Source organism: Sturnira hondurensis, unplaced genomic scaffold (assembly GCF_014824575.4).
Source record: "Sturnira hondurensis isolate 20B ecotype Veracruz unplaced genomic scaffold, ASM1482457v3 Scaffold0007406, whole genome shotgun sequence".
Classification (NCBI taxonomy): domain Eukaryota; kingdom Metazoa; phylum Chordata; class Mammalia; order Chiroptera; family Phyllostomidae; genus Sturnira; species Sturnira hondurensis.
Window position 1 is genome coordinate 13,263,600 of NW_028080037.1, and position 20,499 is coordinate 13,284,098.

Here is a 20,499-nt window from a genome sequence, read left to right on the forward strand (position 1 = left end):
TTGAAGCTCACCCAGGCTTCCGTCCCCGAGACCTGGGCTGGGTCCCCGCTGCACAGCTTAATGGGCTGTGTGTGGCTACTAGGAAGTCGCCTCCTGGGGGACTGGTGTGGGGGCGGATGAGCTCATGGTGCCAAGAAGCGTTTGTGCACCCTCTGCCTTCTCCTCGGAGCCCTGCCCGACCCCGGTCTGAGGCCATGCCCTCGGCAGTCGTCACGCTAGCCCATCATCACTCCCTGGTTGCTTCCTTCGGGGCCCTTCCCAGGCGCCGGAGCGTTTGGTTATCTGTTCCCTTCCCATCGTCCTCTGACTGCCCTGGGAGCCCTGCAGGCTGCAGGACATGTGCCTGTCTGGGCTCTGCTGACCCCCGGTGCCTGGACCACAGCCAGGCCTCCGCGGGCTCTGCCGTCCCCGCCCCAGCCCTGCCCTCGCTCTCTCTGTTCCGATCACACCCCTCTCTCGGCTGCTTCTTAGCCACGGCAGGCACATTCCTACCTCAGGGCCCCTGCAGGGGCTGTTCCTTCTGTGGAACACTCTCCTGTCACATTTCAGGGTGACTCAGTCCCTGACTTGCTCCCTGACTCGCTCCCTCACCTCCGGCAGGTCTCAGGGGCCTATCTATCTGACCACCCCTGCCTCCCTTCCCCTGCTTTCTTCTGCTCCACAGCAGCCATCACTGTGGGACAGGGGGCATCTGTCCTTATGGGTGGGCGTGTCAACTCTGTGACGGCAGGGGCGGGGCTGGTCATCACAGTGTCCCCAGCACCTAGAGCAGCACAGCCCTCGTGAGGAGTGCAGTGAACATACGTACCCAGTACGGGGATCAAACCCACAACCTAAGTATATGTCCTGACCGGGTATTGAACCTGCAGCCCTTTGGTGCACAGGATGATGCTCCAACCAGCCGAGCCACCAGGCCAGGGCCAGACTCCGTTCTTGTGCCAGGCAGGATGCTGAGTGCTGGGCAGGTGGGGAAAAGTCCTTGGTGACCCCAGAACACCGGCCAAAGTCTCAATGCAGGAAATGGCAGCGAGACCCACTATTGCTCACTGAGCAACTACTACGCGCCAGACACTCTATTAAAAGTGACACATGCGGTCTCCTCTGAGCCTTTGGCCAGGCTGGGAAGTGTGTATCGCTCCACCCACATTTCCCAGGAGAGGAGACTGAGGCTCAGAGATCTAAGAGGCTTGGCCTGTGTCACGCGGTCATAAGTAGTAGACTCGGGGTTTGAACCCAGGTCTTCTTCAGCTGCAAGCCCAGCCGTTTCTCCCACTCACTTCCTCACGGCCGAGTGTCTGCCAGCATCCCCCAAGAGTGGACTGTGTGCTTATTTGGTCGATGGTGTTTAGGATGGTTTTTAGGTGGCACACGAATATTTTCAAAGTTTTTAATGATTATGTACGTTCATGAATATTAAAAAATAGGGTTTGTGCACCCAACTGCAATATAATCCTTCTTTATAAATGGGCTTCTCTGCAAAGACGTGAGTTGAGTTAAGGGAAACATTAATAACAGCCCGGATGATACATGGGTACGGTGACAAACTACGCAGAGTGTACGCGCTAATGAAGTTTTGGGAAGCAGGCATTCTGGAGTCTGAAGGGAGGGAGGAGTTGAAAGCCACATGGGAAATAATGTCAACAAAGGCACAAACAGGAAAAATGCGGGTCCCCGGAACTGTCGGCTTGAGCTGCCTAGAAACAGAGTCAAATGGGAAGAGGGTCTTACTGGTGATGCCCCCTGGTCGCAGTGTCCCCGAGGGTCCCGGCACTCACACACTGTGTCTGCTTCCAGGGACCTCTGCCCTGCGACCCTGTGAGCAGCCCCTGCAGTGTGAGGTCTCCCACCAGCGGGGACAGGACCCCGTGCGTTACGACCTCACGGGCTGGCTGCGCAGGGCCAAACCCAATCTCTCAGCCCTGGACGCGCCCCAGGTCCTCCAGCAGTCGAAGAGGTGAGTCTTGCCGGGGCTGGGGACAGGTCAGAGCCCCTGGGGGCTCTGCCGGTATCTCCCTGCTGGGGCCACACAGTCACAACGACCCAGTGAGTAAGGGCTGGTCAGGGAACTGTCCCCGATCACACAAAGAACCGTAACTCAGATCGGAGCCGTTTAACGTCTCCCCCGGGGCCAGAGCGAGCTCAGCCGAGGAGAAGAGCCAGCCTTCTGGGGAGGTGGCACAGAAGCTCAGAGGCTGTGACTTCTTACTTCGTTTTTTTGCCTTTCATTAAGTATCTCAGAGGTGATGGGACTGGAACAACTTTTATGGACATCCTAGAACTAGGGAGTCGTAAAACCGAAGTGATAATGTTTTGTAGCATCATGAAAAGCTCGCTGCATCCCCTGACGGCTCTTTTCAGAAGTGCTGGCCGAGGGCAGGCAGCCAATTGCTGCCTTCAGTTCCAAGGGTTCCTGGGAAATGCACCCGTGCATGTGTGCGTGTGTGTGTGTGTGTGTGCGCGCCTGTGCAAATACGCAAAGAGATCCTTCCAAGTTCAGTGTTGGAATCCTGCGGGGCCAGAGCTTGGAGACAAGAAGAGAAACTGAGACCACCAGGGAGGTGTCTGGGGTGTGACAGGGGAAGGAACATGTATTGACCACTCACTGTGGGCCTGGTGTCGAGTAAAAGGCTTTATCAGTGCCTTATAAGTCCTTCCAGCAGCATCCTTAGCCCCACTTTACAGATGGTAAAATGGAGGCCCCAGGCAGTGCAATGGCCCACCTTTGATCACAGCAAAATCATGGCAGAGTTGAGATACAATGTAGCTGAGTGATCCTTGGAGGGGTTCTCAGGACCCCCGGCCAGAGAGGACTGGGGACATGTGTGCAGCGGGGTGCAAGGCCGTTCAGCTCCAGCAGCGAGATCAAGCCAGGGCACAGGGCACGGGGCACAGGGAAGGGTAACGAGCACACAGGGCTGCATAGAGAAAGCCAGGGCACCTGGGTCAAGTCCTCGCCCTGCCCCTTGTCACCTAGGTCAGCGTTTTTCAACCAATGTGCCGCAAGAATCTTTAAAGCAGGCGGTACCTGACTGTCTAGTCAGGGGCACTGACCCCTTTTCCTTTAGATTGTCAAATAAAAAGAATAAGAGCCAACACAGTAGCTGTCTGGTGTGAACGCCCTGTCTTGAACCGTAGGTAAGTAGGTCATATGATAAAGTTGCCTCTTATTGGTTACATCGCATAATGAGGTTGTATCTGATTGGTTAATTCTTGGTACCAGAAACGCTTATATACTGACTTTTTAAAAAGTCACTTTGGAGAATAAAGGGTATATAATATTATTATTATTATTTTGGTAAATCAATCAAAATTTATACCTATTTTTTGTTAGATTTGCCAAAAATAACATTTTTTTGGTGTGTTGCAGAATTTTAGTAATTATGTTTGCCGTGAGATGAAAAAGGTTGAAAATCCCTGACCTAGGGCACTGGGGGCACTTTCCCTCCCCTGGGCTTTTTTTCTTTTCTTCCTATTTTTTTTTAGCTTTCTGCCCCCCTAAAATAAGGATTCGTCAGATGAGACCACAAGAGCCGCTGGATACTGCCCAGCTTAGGGGTCAGGCAGATGTTCATCTTCTGCTTTTGCCTCTTTGAAGCTGCACAACCTGAGCCTCAGTTTCACGGTCTGAGGAGTGGGGGAGTGGTTACGCAGCGGATGGGGCTGGCGGAAGGCTTTGGTGACGTCACATGACTGACGGCTTATTAAGGAGCCAGGCTCCCAGCAGGCCCTCTGCCCGCGTCTCCTGAGCTTTGTACATTCTCCTGCTGCTCCAGGCTCCTGCGGCTCAGGCTGGGGGGCTGCGAATACGGTTAGGAAGGGGTGAGGCAAAGCTTTGTGAACCAGATGGCCTGGTGGGCCGGGGCATTCTGGAGGAAGGAACAGTGCGAAGTCGAAGTCGCAGCTCGCGGGGGGCGGGGTGAGAGAGTGGGGCAGGTTTGGGAGTAAATCCCATTGGGATGTCATGTACGCTTACGAGCCAAGCCTTGGTGGGATTTGAGAGCAAATGGTGCTCTTCCTTAGCGTGCCGCAGCGGAGGACGCCACATTTGCCAGGATTTCATGCTTAGCATTTTGATTCCTGGGCACCACCCACTCTCTCTGGGGCCGGGCCCTGGGGACTTGCTCCGTTGACAAGCCTCTCCAGAGGTTCTTAGGCACTCAAATTTTGGTCAAACACTCCTGCTCCATATATCAGAAGCAGAGTCCTACAGAGGACACACCACAAGCCCAAGGTCACAGAGTAAATTGAAGACCAGGGGCCAGGGCTCCCAGCCCCACAGACCAGTGGGTCAGTTCATGTATAGGGACCAGGACTGTGGATGTGACCTCCTCTCCCCATGCCAGGATGTGGTGCCCACATCCCCCAGCACCCTGCCCTCTCCTCTCAGGGTTCCTGCTCCCAGGGGGCTCCCCTGGCCCCCTCCCTGGATTTTTATATTTCAATGCAACTGTATTCAGGCCATTGTGAATCTTTGTGCTTGGTCACGCCTTTAACCATTTACACAGCTTTGGGGTGTTTGAAATCCACTTCCTCAATAGTTTGCACAGCTGGGTGAGGCATGGAGGGAGATGGGTGAGAACACTCTGGGGGGCTGGGGGGTGTGGCATGGACTTGCCCAGAGCATGGAAGATGCCTGTCCCTTCTCTGGGAGGGGTGGGGCTCTCTCCCGGCCTCAGGGACATCCTAGGGCAGGGCAGAATCTGCCTGGCCTTCCTTCTCTTTGCCCACAGAAGCAGGCAGGCCAGCGCAAGTTCATCAGGGCAGACACACAAGGGGCCCTGGCCCTCTCCCACCATCCTCAGACCCTGTACCTTACAGGAGTGCCCAGGGAAGGCACTGACCGCCCCTCGGCATCAGGCCAGACCTTTCGGACCTGATAGGTCCGCTCTCACATGAAATATAGAGGAAGCGCCTCCCCTGGGCTGCACCTGTTCTAGGGGTAACAGACGGCTCGCCCTCGGAGAAAGCGCAGGGTCAGTGGAACCCTCACGGGTGGGTAAGCGACAGGACTGTGCAGAGAAGGAGAGGTGCTCTGAGGTCAGGGGAGGGGAGAGGCGAGGAGGGAGGAGCAACATTTGTCTTGAAGCGAAGGCGCGTCTGGCAGAAAAGGGCAGTAGACAGCTTGTGTGGTGCGTGGGGGGTGTGGGAAGCAGACCTGCAGGAAGCGAGGTGGAGCCATTCCCCGTGAAACCCCTAAAGCCCCCCTCCCTTCCCCCGCCAGGGAGGAGCTGAGGAGCCTGTTCCAGGCCCGGGCCAAGCTGTCCCCTGTGTGCCGGGCTGTGGCAGGCCTGGAGGGCGCCTCCCAGCAGGCCCTGCAGAGGAGCTGTGCGGTGAGGAGGGTTTTTGCCAGCAGCTTTGCAGCAGTGAGGAGGAAAGCCCCGTGCTCCCAGATCAAGCTACAGATGGTGAGTGGGAGCCCTGTCCCCTCTGCCACGTGTCCCTCCCTGCCCCCAGGACGGGCTATCTCCAACCACCCCCGTGAACCTGAGGGGGCAGACATCATCCCACGGCCCACACTCCACAGAGAAGGAAACTGGGACTCAGCAGCAAAGAGACTTGGCCACAGTCACACTGCTGGCAAGTGAGGGGCCCAAGTCTGGGGTCAAAGCCTCGGCTACTTTGTGTTGAGTGACCTCCGGAAGTTTGCGGGAACCACAGTTCTCTTGACCAGGGTGACAGGTGTCACAGCCAGACCAGGCCCACCGGGCTGCCCCTCCCTCCCCACCATCAAATGCCTACAGTTTCACCACTGTGTCCACCTTTGGAGAAGGTGGCAGGCGTAGCACGATGTACCTGTGTTACCTGGGTACATTCATCCGGTGACACGTGAGAAGACTCGATTGGTCAATGCTCAGGCTGAGCCCAAAGCACAGGGCGGGGAAGGATGAGTGTGGGAAGAAACTTACAGCATGTTACACCGAAAAGGCACACACACTGAGCCCTGGGTTCTCCTCCCCTCTTCTGCTGGTGGTATGTGAGCTGGGGCCCTCCGCATGCCTCAGTTTCCCTACCTGTTAAAACAAGGACTCCATACAATGGCGCCTTAGTTTTCATGAGCACAATTCAGGCTGTGGGCAGGAGATGCTTGGGCCAGGTTGGCTGACTCTGTGTTTGGGGAACGTCCGGAGCTCTGCCTGTCTCACCCTGAGCCAGCTGGCCCTGACTCCCTCCCCTCTCGGCCCTAGGATGCACTGTCCAACATGATCAGAAGATCGCAGTTACATTTCATCCACTGCCTGGTGCCAAGCCTGATGCTAGAGAGCAGGGGCGGGCAGGGGCCTCCGACCCCGCTGCCACCTGGCGGGGACAAACCTGGGGCAGGCGGGGCCCTGCCCGTGGACATCCCGGCGCTGAGGGCCCAGCTTTCTGGGTCCTGCATCCTGGAGGCGCTGCGTCTGCACAGGACAGGTGAGAGCCACCGGGGCAAGGGCCTTGTCTCTGACTCCGGGACGTACCCACCTACCAGGGGCACCCAAGGGGAAAAACACCTACTGTGTGCCGGGAGCTTGACAGATGAGGAAGTGGGAGCTCAGAGAGGGAAGAGTCTTGCTTGAGGTCCCTCAGCTGGGGTGTGGCGGAGCCTGGATTCGGACCCAGGTCCCTCCAAATCCGAAGCCCGTCCTGTTTCGTGGAATAGCTGTGTACTACTGCAGGGCTGGGCCTGCGTCTGACCCTCTTTCTTCCACCACCAAACGTGCTGGGAGCCTCTGCTTTGGGGTTGAGCATAGAATTCCCCGAGGGAGTAATATTTTGGTTAAGAGACTCAGCCTGCTTTGGGAGACCAGCGGGGAAACAGGTGACAAGGACACAATGTGATGAGGGCCCGTGTCACTCAGGGACACGGGAGGTACCTGGATGCCTAGAGGAGGAAGCTCTGGGCTCTCACTGGGGAGGTTGGGAGACCCTCCTAGAGGAGGGGACGTCTTTGCTGGGTGTTGATGCAAAACATGGGGCCCGGCTGTGGGGTCTGGGGAGAGGGCGCATCAGGCAGAGGGATCCACCGAGGCAGGGAGGCGTGGCCGAGGCAGGGAGGCGCGGCCGCGGCAGGGCCTCAAAGCGAGCGACGGACTTGTGGGAGGGGAGCTGGGGGCACCCATCTGGGAAGGCTGTGAATTTGGCCTCTGGAAGTTGGGTTTTCTCCAGGTCCAGCTGAGGAAAGGAGGGGGTAGTGGGGGGACAGAGGGGTTTGAATCAGAGCCGTGGAGTCTTGAAGGCCTGCCGTTTAGAAAGCGTGCGCACGCCCAAAGGCGCCACCATTGGCTCATCATATGAGTTTGGTTCCATCCGAATGCTGCTGCTCTTCTGCTTCTCAGGCCCCAGGGGCCAGCACATGGGTGGATGTCCCTCCCTGGCAGTCAGAAACGCCTCAGGCGCAGGGGGTCCCCCTGCAGAAGTTGGGGCTGGTAGGGATACCCACTTGTTTAATGCCTCTGGTCCCCGACACGCCAGCGTGTGGTCGCCACCCCCATCTCTGCCCACTGTATTAATAATGGAACCCTGGGCACAAAGTGTTTGGCGGAGAAGCTGTGAGCAGCTGGAAGCAAAGATGAGCCCCTCACTCCCTTGAGCTTCTCATTGATTTTCCCTCCTGCCTGCACAGCCACGGGCGGAGGGAGACAGATAATGTCACAGGGGAAGAGCAAGAGGCAGGCGGTGGCAGCAGGTGGCTGATCGATTCCGCCTGGCTGGCCGGCAGGGACCACCGGGCCTTTGCAGGGGCCCTGGACGGCGTCAGGGCCCCTGAGTGCGAGGTCAGGGCATCTTGGGCCCTCCCTCGGGCGGGGTCCTTGCTGCGGCCTCTGTCCTCTGCGTTCTCGGCAGGGCCCAGTCCGTCAGGATGGGTTTTCCAACCAAGGGAAGGGTTGATGCTTGTGGTAGAATTGTTTTTCAATTGCTGCCTCCCAGACCCGGTTCATTTTCTCATTATTTTCTGCTCTGAAGTTGCTTCTGTCTTTCTCACACCTTGGAAGAAATATGCTACGCATCCCTAGACACATATATAAAATACGGATGCTCTTGAATTCATGCAAATATAATGTGTACATACAGGTACACAGACATGCATCATGCACACACGTATGCTATTTATGGAGGACCTGCGGTGTGCTGGGTGCTGTGTCGTCACACACACTGACTGACAGCGCCCTCATGAGGTACAGTGGCTGATGTGTAGGAAATGCTCATTAAAGGTTATGCATCCTATGTCCTGGTGGGGGCGCAGCTGAGACTCTGGAGGGGCCTGCCTGGGCTTGGCCGTGGCCCACACTGGTGTGTTCAGGATAGGCGCCCCCGTTTGCTTCTCCTGTAACAACTCGCATCTCATCTGTGGAGGGCTGGACGATCGGGTAAGGTAGCCACGCTGAGAGGAGCTCCTTGGATGCGGGGAAGCCCTCGGTGCGTATTCGCCTCTGTTGTCATCAGGTTGCACCCGTGTACTGACCCCGCGATAATAGACGTTATTCTCATCCGACAAGGGAAGGAACTGACTCTCAAAGAGATAGGGTGTTTGTCTGCAGTCGGAGGGCTAATCAAGGGAGGAAGGGGACGTGAGCCCTGCTAAGTCTGACCCAGCAGGGCAGGCTTGCAACCTCTCAGCGCCCTGTCTTGGTTCGTCAGCATCCTTCAAACCTCACTGGAGACCCCCCTCTTCCTCCAGGAAGACTTCTTGGGTTTGCCACACAGGCTTTGTCACTATTCCTCATGGTTTATGCATTTGGCTTCCTGTGCAGTGAAATCTCAAATGTGGCATGACCTTTCATCAGAACTTCTCCCATCAGGCCACTTGAGGGATTTTTGTGTGTGTTTTTTGTTTGTTTTTGGGGGGGCCATGGAGGTACTACCACACCCCTTGTATCAGGACAAAGTTCAGACCTCAAGGTCTGACATTAGAGTTCAAGTTTCGTTGGGACCCAGGCCCCATTCATCTCTGACCCCTTATTGTCCGCTCTCCACCCGGTTAGTTACTGGCATCGTCTGGGGCTGAGTCCCAGCTGGGAGGGCTGCCCTCTGCGTGACTTCGGGCCAGGTGCCTGGTACCCTCTGGGCCTCAGTTTCCACATCTATAAGACAGACACAATGCACCAGCCCCAGCGGGTCTGTGACCCAAGGGAGTCATCATCCCAGTGTCTTGCACACATTAGTGTCTTGTGCATGTAGGTGCTCAGTAAACGCTGGCTGTTGCTGTGACCATGGAAAAACCCTCCGATTTCTTGGTTCTTGGTTCCAGCTCCCTCTGCCTAGATGTGCCTCCTGCACCAAGTGCCCCGACAGACCCACAGCTCCTTCACAGGCCAGGCCTCAGGTCACCTTCCTGGGAGCCCTCCAGACACCTTCCCAGGTGCCACACAGCTGTGTTCAACCTACGTGTCAGATGTACAGGGACCCTTGGGTGTTATTCCATGCAGCACTTCTGACTGCAGTCTGTGTGGGCGATAATGAACATAAGGCCCCAAAACATTTTTCCCCAAGGTCAAGCAGGTTTGGGGAAACTCTGGGGTCAGCAGAGCTAAGCAGGCAAATTCCCTGTAGAGCTTCCCAGACCCTCTGACACGGAAGCCGAACTCCTGGGCGGGGGCAGAGCAAAGGGCGCAACTTTTCCAGACGTGTCGTGGGGCGTTTTATAGGGTTTGTGTCTGCAGAGACCTTCGGGGAGTGTGGGTTGGACGCTGACATGAGCACATGGGGAGACTGAGCCCTGAGAAATGAGTCCGCAGAGCAGGCTAGGAGCCAGGCCGGGAGCCGGGCCCCAGGCTGGCCTGCTCACCTGGGCTCCTGCTCTCCCTCAGGCTATGCTGACCACATGGGGCTCACCCGGTTCCGCCGGCGATTCCAGGTGCTGGACCCCCTGCTTGCGAAGAAGTTCCTGTTGGCCACGGAGGGAATAGACGAGAGGAAGGTACGTGGTGGGTGGGCGCCAGCCCGGGTGCAGGGCCTGGACGCTTCTGTTCCGTAGGGGAGGACAAGGGGCCACCTCGACCAGCTGGGGTCTGAAAGCTGGGGTTTGGGGCTAAAGATGAGGGTGGCGTGAGGTGTGGCCCAGATCCCTGCACCAGGCTGCGCCTCCTGCCACGTCACTTGGGACACTCCCCATCCCAAAGTGGCCTTTCCGAAACCCGTACGTGAGGAAGTGCAGGAGAAGAATCAGAGCGAAGAGAAGAGCGTGTCCCAGAGAGATGGGCCCCTGGCAAGATGAACGCCGTCACTTCTAGAGGGAGTTCCACTCTGTACCAGTGCCCCGAGATAGTCCATGAGCAGGAGGCTTCACTATCAAAAAAGTCTGGGAAGCATTTCACGCTAGAGCCCCGTCATAGAGAATTGCCGTGAACCGTCCTGCCAGGGCCTATGCACTAGCTGATGCCTCCGTCTGGGGAGCCCTTCCCCCAGCCTTTGCTTGGCCAGTCTCTACCTGCTCGTCTGACGCTGGGAAGACGTTACTCTCCACTGCTCACCTTGGTGTGATGTCCGTGTATCACTTACCCTGACGTGACGTTAGTCCGCTCCCCTGTGTGTTTCCCAGCTCGTGGCAAGTGTCAGTTCTCTGCTGAGTGAATGACCACTCACACCGACCCTTGCACGTCTGCCCCTGCGTGTCCTTTCTCTAACTCTACCGCAAACTCCTGGGGCTGGAGCCTGGTCTTTACCTCTGGTGCCAACCCCCCTGTAATGTTTTCATTGGGAATGGCCACCAGCTGATGGGTGATTACAGAGCTCCTCGGCATGTGCAGAATCCTCTTGCATCCTCACAGCAGCTCTGGAGAACAAGAGCGATTCTGGTCCTGTTACAAAGGAGAAAACAGTCTCGTGGAGACGGACAGACGCCCCTGAGGCCACACAGCCAGGCACTCGTGGGTTTTGTCCTGAACCCAAGTTTCATGGTTCCAGGGAGAGTCGTTGAGAGAACAGGGGCTCCAGAGTTGCACAGACCTGCCACAGACTCCCAGCTGGGGCTGCCTCAGTTTCCCCACCTGTAAAGCGGGAGCAACCATAACGCGCCCCTCGATGGGGCGTTTTGAGGATTATGTATGTAATAATGTGGTGGATGTGCCTGGCACAGAGCCTGGGGCGTGCTGAGGGCTCAGTTCTTATGAACCCCTGTTATCAGCGTCGTCGTCGTCGTCGTCCTTCAAGGCCAGAGTGGTGGCCACACAGGCGGCACTTTCACCACCGCATCGAAACTCCACCTCCAGGGGAGCCCACATGTGCTTGCGATCGTCAGCCCTCAGATCCTCAGTCACAACCGTCGCGGGAGTCACAAGGCTGGAAGGATAAACAGTCACAGTCATTAGGTCCTTCCTTGAGTCTTCCCAGCAGCAGGGACCAGGGCACAGGCCGCCTCCTAAAGACAGGCACCCTCTCCCACGGGGCCCTCCTAATTCACCGTGGGGAGGGGACCTCAGACCCAGCTGGTGTGGTGCAGGCCGCCCTTTCTCTGGGTGGCAGCCCGTTGGGAAGCTATAAAACTTGGCCTGGCTTGGCCCCCCTGAGCGCTGTGTATCCGTCTTTATTGGGGGTCCCTTAGCCCGAGTAGATCTCTGCTGCGAGCACCCAGCATGGAGCTGTTGGGAGGAGCTTGGACCCCTCTGCGGTTGCAATCGGCCCCGTAGCGGGGCGTGGGGGGTTTCTGCGGCGACGGTGGGCAGAACGCGTGGACGCGTTTCTGTTCCGAATGACTCAGCAGTTCTCCGTTGTAGCCAAACCCCAACCACCTCCAGGCCCACGCTGGGGGCCTCAGGAAGTGGAAAATTACACGTGGAATGGACTCGCGGGGAAGTTTTCGCCGCTGCTTATTCTTTTTTTTCATTCGCTCACAAATTTCATTTGCTGCGGCATAGCATTTTGGCAGCAGCAAAAGGGAATAGCATCCTGCCTGTTATGAAAAAGCTGATAAATATTCATCTTCCAGGCAACGTGATAGGCCATGAATTATACATGAACATGTGCTCGGGTGGGCAAACTGTCAGCCTGTGTGTGTAAAGCGGTTAAGACCTCAGGATTTAAGACCAGTTTGACAGCGGGGGGGAAAGGTCAATATTGTCTTTAGACACTAGAGGGCAGCAGAGGGAGTTCATCGTCAGGGTTGTTCCCCCGTGTGCCTGGAATGAGGCACCTAAACGTTGGTTTTTCATGCCCAGAGGATTTCTCAGAGATGTGCCGTCATTGCCTGGGTGCCCGTGGGCTATTTTGTATTCCCGGAACAGAAACAGCACACCTCTTTTACCACGTGCACACAGACTGTCATCGCCACGAAGTCAGGCACGGGAGGTAAAGCCCGCAGGTCCTGGGCCTGGAGCAGCCTCCACCAGAGGAAGCCTTCCCACTGCCCGAAGGATCCCGGCTTTACAGCAGGTGCCGCTGAGGCTGCCTGCCCTGCCGGGTGGTGGGTTCAGCTCTGGCCCCAGGGTGCCTCACACGGGCCTTTTACTTTTCACTGTGGGGAAAATACACGCCACATAAACTTCACCATCTTAAGCCTCTTTCAGCGTACAGGTCAGAATCTTTGAGGACACTCAGACTGGGGCCCTGGCCGGATGGCTCGGTTGCAGTACTGTCTCGTGCACCAAAAGGTTGTGGGTTCGATCCCTGGTTGGGGTGCACATGGAGGCAACCGATCGATGTTTCTCTCTCCCATCCTGTGCTGCTCTTCCTCTCTCTCCCTTCCTCTCTCTCTGAAGTCAACGAATATATCCTCCAGTGATGATTTAAAAAAAAGAAAAAGAGTGTTCTTATTGCTGTGTAACCCTCCCCACCATCCTTCTCCAGAACTTTTCCATCTCGCAAAACTGAAGCTCTGGACTCATAAGCACGAGCGCCTCATTGTCCTTCCACAGCCCCTGTCACCCACCCTTCCGCTTCTTGTCCCCATGCATTCAACTACCCTCAGTGCCCTGTATAAGGAACTGTCCAGCATTTGTCTTTTTTGTGACTGGCTAATTTCCCCTAGCACAACAGCCTCGAAGTTTGTCCATTTGTAGCATGTGTCAGAACTTCTTTCCTTTGGAAGTCTGAGTGATATTCCATCGTGTGGACAGGCCACGTGTTGTCCGTCCCTCCTCCTGCCAGAGGACACGGGGGCTGCTCCTGCCTTTTGGTCATTATGGATAACACTGCTGTGAACACGGGTGTGCAAAGCTCTGTTGGAATCCCTGCCGAAATTCTTTTGGGGAGAAGCCCAGAAGCAGAATTTCTGGATCGTATGGTATTCTGTATTTAATTTTTTTGGGGGGGACTTGCATACTGTTCCCCACAGCAGCTGCACTGGTTGACATTCCCACCAGCAGCGTCTCTTTTCTCTACATCCTCACAACCACTTACCTCCTGTGTTTTTATGGTAGCCTTTCCAGTGACTGTGAGGTGACGTCGTACTGTGTTTTCAGTGTGCATTTCTCTGATCGTCAGTGACACGGAGCATTTTTCCCGCTCACACAAGACTTTCGGATGGAAGCTCTCCGAGGCCCTTTGGTGTTGGGTGAAGTTCTCCACAGAAGGTGCCATCTGTGATGTTAATTTAAAATGATTACTCACTTCACCCAACTTTAGCCAGGTGCCTGCTCTGCACCAGGCCCTGTGTTAGGTGCCTCACGGGTGAACGGGACAGTTTCACTGGGGGAGAAACACCATCACAAACAATGTCTGCATGGAGGGATGGCTTTGGGGTGCCCCAGAGAACACCCCTAAAACATTCGATGCTTCAGGGGTGGGAGTCGGGCGGCAGGGAAGGCATCTCAGAGTTGAGCCTGGAGGGGTGCTTCGGAGGGATTGGGGAAGGGGTGCACCCATGGGGTGCAGCTTGTGCGGAGACCTGCAGCTGGGAGGCTACGTGCCCAGCTTCGCGCAGCTTGAGCACGCAGGGTGTCAGTTGTCAAGGAAACGGTCCGAAGATGTTGGCAGGGGCCAGGCCATGGGTCACTGTTGGTAGAGCTAGAGAGTGTGGGCTTCATCAGGGGGTCAGTGGTGGTCCGCTGAGGGGTTTTCAACAGGGCCTGCCACAGACAACCTGATCTTCATGATTCCATCTGGCTTAAGCCAAATTACGAAGGAATTCAAGTCCACTCTGCCCATTTCATGGTCCTGTCTAGGGAGCGACATCCTCAGGCTGACCCCCAGCTGTTCAGGATGTCCCGCCTCTCCTAGACACCAAGGCCTGTGTTCAAGTCTGCGTGATGACCTTGTATTCCCTTCTGGTCACCGTGGGACCCATTCCTCTTCCCTGGGTTATCGTGTCTGGTTAAATCGATACTTGAAACTACACGGAAGCCCACCCACATTGGCCAGAATGGGGGGCTCTCCGGCAGGTCAATGGAGACGCTCTTTCAGCTCACCTTGACTCTGACCCAGATGCTGGTCCCCCAGTCTCTCTGCTCCTAAGGCAGGAGTTGCTGGGTCTCTCTCATCAGTGTCACGACCCCCCGAGNGATTCCATCTGGCTTAAGCCAAATTACGAAGGAATTCAAGTCCACTCTGCCCATTTCATGGTCCTGTCTAGGGAGCGACATCCTCAGGCTGACCCCCAGCTGTTCAGGATGTCCCGCCTCTCCTAGACACCAAGGCCTGTGCTCAAGTCTGCGTGATGACCTTGTATTCCCTTCTGGTCACCTTGGGACCCATTCCTCTTCCCTGGGTTATCGCATCTAGTTAAATCGATACTTTAAACTACATGGAAGCCCACCCACATTGGCCAGAATGGGGGGGCTCTCCGGCAGGTCAGTGGAGGCGTTCTTTCAGCTCACCTTGACTCTGACCCAGATGCTGGTCCCCCAGTCTCTCTGCTCCTAAGGCAGGAGTTGCCGGGTCTCTCTCATCAGTGTCACGACCCCCCCGAGAGTGCCTGCAGGACACTGTTCCTGGGGACTTGGTCTGAGGACACAATTAAGGGATGCTAAGCTATCTTCTCAAAGGGAGCTGCTCTTATTTCATCCCAGACTCTGGTGGACACTCCCAATTCCCTCCTAATTTGTCTCAGTCTCTTTCTTCTGTCCAGAGGCCTCTGTGAGCCCGTGGTTGGGGGAGCTGTCCGCTCTCGGGGTGCTGGATGACCATTCAGGCGCTCCTATAGCCTAAGCCCTGTGGAAACTATTTATTCATCATCGTTTTCCTGCTCACCTGGTTGTCCTCCATTTCCAGTCAACTGTTCCAGTAATTTTGTGTGTTTTCCATTTAGTGTTAACCAGCCAATTTTGTGTGTGTGTGTCTTCACACAATTTGCTTGTTCAAAGTCTGGTTTCTGACATCTCTCTCTTCAATTCATCCATGCCCACAGGTAACATTTCATTGGGCATAACAAAGCACCTGGCACACAGTAGGTTCCTAACGGAGGGCAGCTGTAGGGCCAGGGTGGCCACTGGGCCATGGCGTTTCCCAGGCGAGGTGCCGTGCGGCCAGCAGCCCAGCAGTTCACCGGGTGGACGTCCCGTCCCACCAACACGGCTCTCCGTTCCACACCACTTGCTCAGGTGCAAGCTGGGGAAGCGTTTCCCAGCCGGGACGCTTTACCAGTCCTGGAGTCTCTCACTGCCCGTCTCACGTGTTCAGCTTCGTGTGAGAGGTCAGCCCCCTTGTGTTTTGGGTGCATCCTTGTGGAGCATGGCAGGGGGGCTCTTTGCAAACCTCTGGGACACAAAGGGGCTCTGGGAGGGGAGGCATGACGTGGGTTTCTCCCGGGTATGTTCAAGGACTCATGCTTTGAGCTTAGAGTGGTGGAGGTGAAGTGTGTATCATCTCTCCACCAGGTCAAAGGAAGGCTTATGACCTCAGGGCCTCCACCAGTTACTAGTGTTTATGGAAGCGTAACATGTGCCAGGCATGGCAGTAAACACTCTGTGTGGATTATACGGGCTGCTTGAAAGTCATGGTCAAGTTCACCATCTAAGCCCACAGAGGGTTTCTGCTGACTGCTTTTGTGGTGGTGGTGGTGGTTTCCTTGAGTATAGGTGGGTTTTTTTTTTTTTTTGCATGACTTGAACTCTTTTGTTTAAGACTGGACATTTTAGATAACATATGACAGCATCTTTAGATTCTGGTTTTCCAGCAGCTATTTAGTAACTAACTTATCTGGACTAGACTTTTGGAGTCTGTCTCCCCCGTGGTACGGGACCCCTAATAGCTCTGCTCAGTTTTTAATTTATGTTTTTATTCTAAATTGCAACTCCTCAGGGGGTGCTCCGTGTCAGCGTGGCACAGTGGCCAGTAGGGGCTGTCATCACACACCGTGATCTGTGAAGCCCTCACCGAATTTGTGTGGAGCCCTGTGCATCCTGGGAAATGTATTCTACATTCAGGCAGTTACAATAGTGTTTTGCTTTTACTCTTTGTTTGGCTTAAGCCCTTATGTTTAAGTGGGGATTTGGAGATAGCTAGGGCCAGCCTCCTCTCTCTCTCTCTCTCATGCGTGCACGTGGCCTTGATTGTGTGCCTAGCCTTCCAAGTGTGAGGAACACGTGGGGCCTTCTCATGATGTGGGAACGGCTACCCCATTCCCACATACCCCTGTTAAGTTTTGGCCGGTCAGTGCGCATTGCTTACCCAGTCAGGATGACAATCTCAGGCTGGCTGTGCCATTGACCTTCTTCGTTTCTTTACTGCCGAGGTCCCTGGGGTTTCTGATGGTGATCCTGGGTGTGGGGTTTTCCCTGTGCTTCTCTCCACGTGAACAGCCCCTTCTGCCAACGCAGCCGCCAGATTTCACAGCTGGTCTCTCCCCGGTGGGGTTCTGCTCGGTGATGGAGCTCAGTGGGGGATCGGAAGAGCCTCACTCAAGATCGTGATGACCCCCACTGTTCCTCCCTGACGTTCCATAGGTTTTTTCTTGAATGAATGCTTCTCACTTTGTTGTATCGCCTGGCTCAATTTCCAGAGTATTGAAACTTGTTGTTCTTTGAAAATAGCATCCATTTTTATTGCTGTTTTTTGGGGGAGTTGATGTATTGAGCTCCTGGCTCATGGAAGTCCTATGTGCTACTTTTGTGACCTCCTAAAGTCCCCACAGCACCCTGGTAGGGTAGGCATGATTGCTCCCTCTTCTAGAATGTGACGATCAGAGAGGGGGTGGCTGGCTCAGGGTCACACAGCATGACCCTAGAGAACCCATGGGGTCAGCCAGGAGCCCACTGTCCGGGGACAGAGAAAAAGCTCAAGAATCTGATTCCCTGGGGTTGCATCTCCCCCTGTTCACATGTGACGTTTGACGAGTCATTTTATGGCTCCCGATCCCCCTCTCTCTCTCTTTCTCTCTCTCAAACGGGCATAAAACAGCCCCTGTTGCCGTGGTTTGAAAATAGAACGAGTGATGCACAGGGTGCTGAAAGCAATGGTCAGACTTGAAAGCGCAGGAGGAAACCATTGCCGACACTTTCCTCAGCGCTCCACGTCCAGAGGAATGCGCCTCGTTTGGTTATCCGGGCGGTTCAGTGGGCACGGCTGACTCCACAGAGATGCAGCCCCCGGGGGCCGTGTCTTACAGGAAGCCCGGATGCTCGCCCTGGGTTCCGTCAATGTGCGGCCGAATGAGATCACTGATACTTCACCCACCCCGTGACAGCGGCTGAGAGTGATGTCAGTGGTGGTGCTAATAATAGTGATTAAATACAAAGTCACCGACAAAGTCATTTTCCCAGGCCCTCGATTACTCATCCCGGCCCTGGCCCACTCGGGGCGTGGAGAGTCACCTCCAAGCTGCAGGGGAGGAGAGTGAGGGTCGGAAGTACAGGTCAGCACCTGTAGCCACTCCCTCCCTCCACCCTGTGGACTGGGACTTCCTTCTCTGTCAACAGGACAGAACGTCTTTGTTAGACCTAATGTTCCTGGCTACACAGACACCTCAAGGGCCATAAGAAAACAAGGGGATGTCGAAGAATCCTTGAGGGTGTGTTTGGTGGTGTTTGGGGTGCACCTCCGCACCGCTAGCAGGTTTGACTGCGACAGCTGGTGGGACCGGCCCAGGGCAGCAGGACTAGCGGACAGTATGTGTTACTGCTTCCTGTGCCCCTGGTCTCATGTCGAGTCCTTCTCAAGCACAAGTCCCCTGTCTTCTGCAAGAGTGCCACTAAGCCCCCCCTGGCCCGCGCCACCCCATTTTCCTGAAGAGGAGCCTACCGCTCAGAGTAAAATGCTTGTCCAAGGTCACAGAGTTCATGGAGGCAGCAGAAACCAGGACCTCAGCCTGGCGGACCCGACTCCAGATTCTTATTCCACGCACCCCCTCCCCCACCCCCCCAACATCTACTCTGAGTATTGACTCGAAGGTGGACTTAGAGAGATTTCACTGGCCGTCACCTTCTTTTATTTTTCATCCACTCTATTTTCAGCCCATTTTTATGTTGTTTTCCTCTTGTGCAGGGAGAGAAGATGCTGTGTTTTGGAGACACTGGTTGTCTGCATTCTGCTGCCCAGAGCTCTCTGGGCACATTTTTGGCTAAAATGTGATAAGTGAAAGCACTGTGTTTTTCGAGGGGCCTTATGGAACGTTCTTGCAGGAGGTCAAGGGAGGGAACGTCTTCCCAGACTACAGTCTTGGACTTGACTTTTAATGAGCGTGGTTTTTTTTTGTTTTGTATCTTAGGATTCACCTGCTAAGTTATTCCAGTCTCACAATACCTTTTGCTTCTTGAGGGTCACGTTTGCTTTTCTGACAGTTTATTCCGGAAGGAGACCTTGTGATTTTCGAGGGAAGGGAGGGCCATGAGGGGTGGCACTCGGGAACCAGGCGCGACCCGTGTCTGTCTGAGTGACGGTGCAGGTCTCTGCAGGACTGTTCCAGCTCACAGGAGTTCACGGGAAGAGGAAAATTCTGTGCATTAGCTGGCGGTGTGGCCAAGGCTGCATCCAGGAACCCCTGTGAGAGAATTTGTTTCTCTTGCACGGGTCTGCCTCTCCACCGTTAACCCCATCCGCTCTCTCTTGTTTGGGTGTTGGTTCGTTAACCCCATGGGATCTCTCTCGTTTGGGTGTTGGTTCGTTCAGTCACCCTGTTCACTGAGCTTCTGCTGTGCACGCAGAACAGCACCGGTCGGGGGTGCAGTGGGGGAAGTAGAGCATGGACTGTGCACAGGCCCTCCCTCTGTGGTTGAGGCCCAGCACAGAAGGTTGACGGCTGTGCCGTCTATTTAGCAAATATTTTCTGGGAGTGAGGCCGCTTCTGGTACAATGGAAGAAGGACAGAGCATTGGCGTGCCCATCACAGGGGACTTCAGTGACACAGCGAATGAATTTCTTCGTGGATTAGAGTCCTCTGGAGTCATTCCGGTCACGCAAAGCAGTCAAGACATCGGTGCTGCAATGTAACCAGACAGGCCTTGGTTCAAGTCTGGCTTTGCTCCTGTGTAACCTTCTAACATTGAAAAAATGCCTTTATTTAGTTTTTTTTTGTAGTAAAATACGCATAACGTGAAACTCACCATTTTTGCCGTGTTCGCGTGTGCAGTCCAGTGGCATTAAAATTAAGTACGTCCACGTTGTGGTCCCACTGTCACCGTCATCTGTCTCCAGGGGTCTCCCATCTTGCAAAACTGAAACTCTACCCATCAGCACTGACTCCCCAGCCTCCTCCCCTCCAGCCTCTGGTAACCGCCATTCTGCTTTTTGTCTCTGTGCATTTGGCTGTTCCAGATACTTCTTGCAAGTGGAATCATGCAGTATTTGCCTTTTTGTGACTAGTGCATTTCACTTAGCACACTGTCCTCAGGGCTCGCCCGTATTGTAGCGTGTGCCAGACTTTCCTTCCCCTTCAATGCTGATTAGTATCCACTGTCATGAACACCCCATTTTGTGTATCCACCCATCCGCCAGCGGGCACCTGGGTTGCGTCTACCTTTTGGGCTACAAATATCTACCTGGGGCCCTTCTTCCGCTTCTCGTGAGTATACATCCAGGAGTGGGGCTGCTGGGTCCAGTGGTGATTCTGGGCTGAATGTTTTCAGGAGCACCGTGCTGTTTTCCGAAGCAGACGCCTCCATCATTCGGTTTTGTCTCTTTGGTTTTCTCATCTATAAAAATGGACACGGTAATGTGACACCCTGCCTAGGATGGCTTTGAGGACGAAACAGGATGGTATCTGTGAAGGTCCCAGAAGAGTGGGTGGCACACAGTAGGCGCTCAGTACATGTTTGTCTCCGGGGTGAGGCGGGTCTCTCTCCGTTAGCTGGAGTTTACAGACGTGCGGGGTTGCCCTCTATCCCCCTGCCCCGCAGGCTGCCTGAGCTCCGTGTCGGGAGTCTCCCGCCCGCTGTCTGCCTCCTCTAACCTGTTCCTCCTTCGCAGGCGGTGGAGGAGCTCCTGCAGACCCTGGACCTGGAGAGGAAGGCAGTGACCGTGGGGCACAGCCAGGTGAGTAGAGCCCCCTTCTGGTGCCGTTCTGCCCATGACGGAGCCGAAGGGGACCCAGTGTGTACCCTGCCTCAGAGTCCACCCTGCCTCCTTTTCAACGAGCTGCACAGGGGCCCAGTGCTTCCCTGCCCTGCCTGCCTTGTGGGGCTGTGGCGAGGGTACAGGAGGACATAGCGGGAGGAC

At 55.2% G+C, this 20,499-nt stretch overlaps 1 protein-coding gene across 2 annotated transcripts in view; it reads left to right on the forward strand.

The window, feature by feature from the left end:
* The window catches only part of MYO18B (myosin XVIIIB), a 230,171-nt gene that overhangs the window by 67,644 nt on the left and 142,028 nt on the right, over positions 1–20,499 (forward strand). For both annotated transcript variants that reach the window (XM_037052378.1, XM_037052379.1), the window contains exons 18-22: positions 1,795–1,954; positions 5,222–5,405; positions 6,186–6,408; positions 9,786–9,895; positions 20,251–20,316. In XM_037052378.1, coding sequence (XP_036908273.1) covers positions 1,795–1,954; positions 5,222–5,405; positions 6,186–6,408; positions 9,786–9,895; positions 20,251–20,316 — 743 coding nt within the window. The remainder of the gene's footprint in view (positions 1–1,794; positions 1,955–5,221; positions 5,406–6,185; positions 6,409–9,785; positions 9,896–20,250; positions 20,317–20,499) is intronic.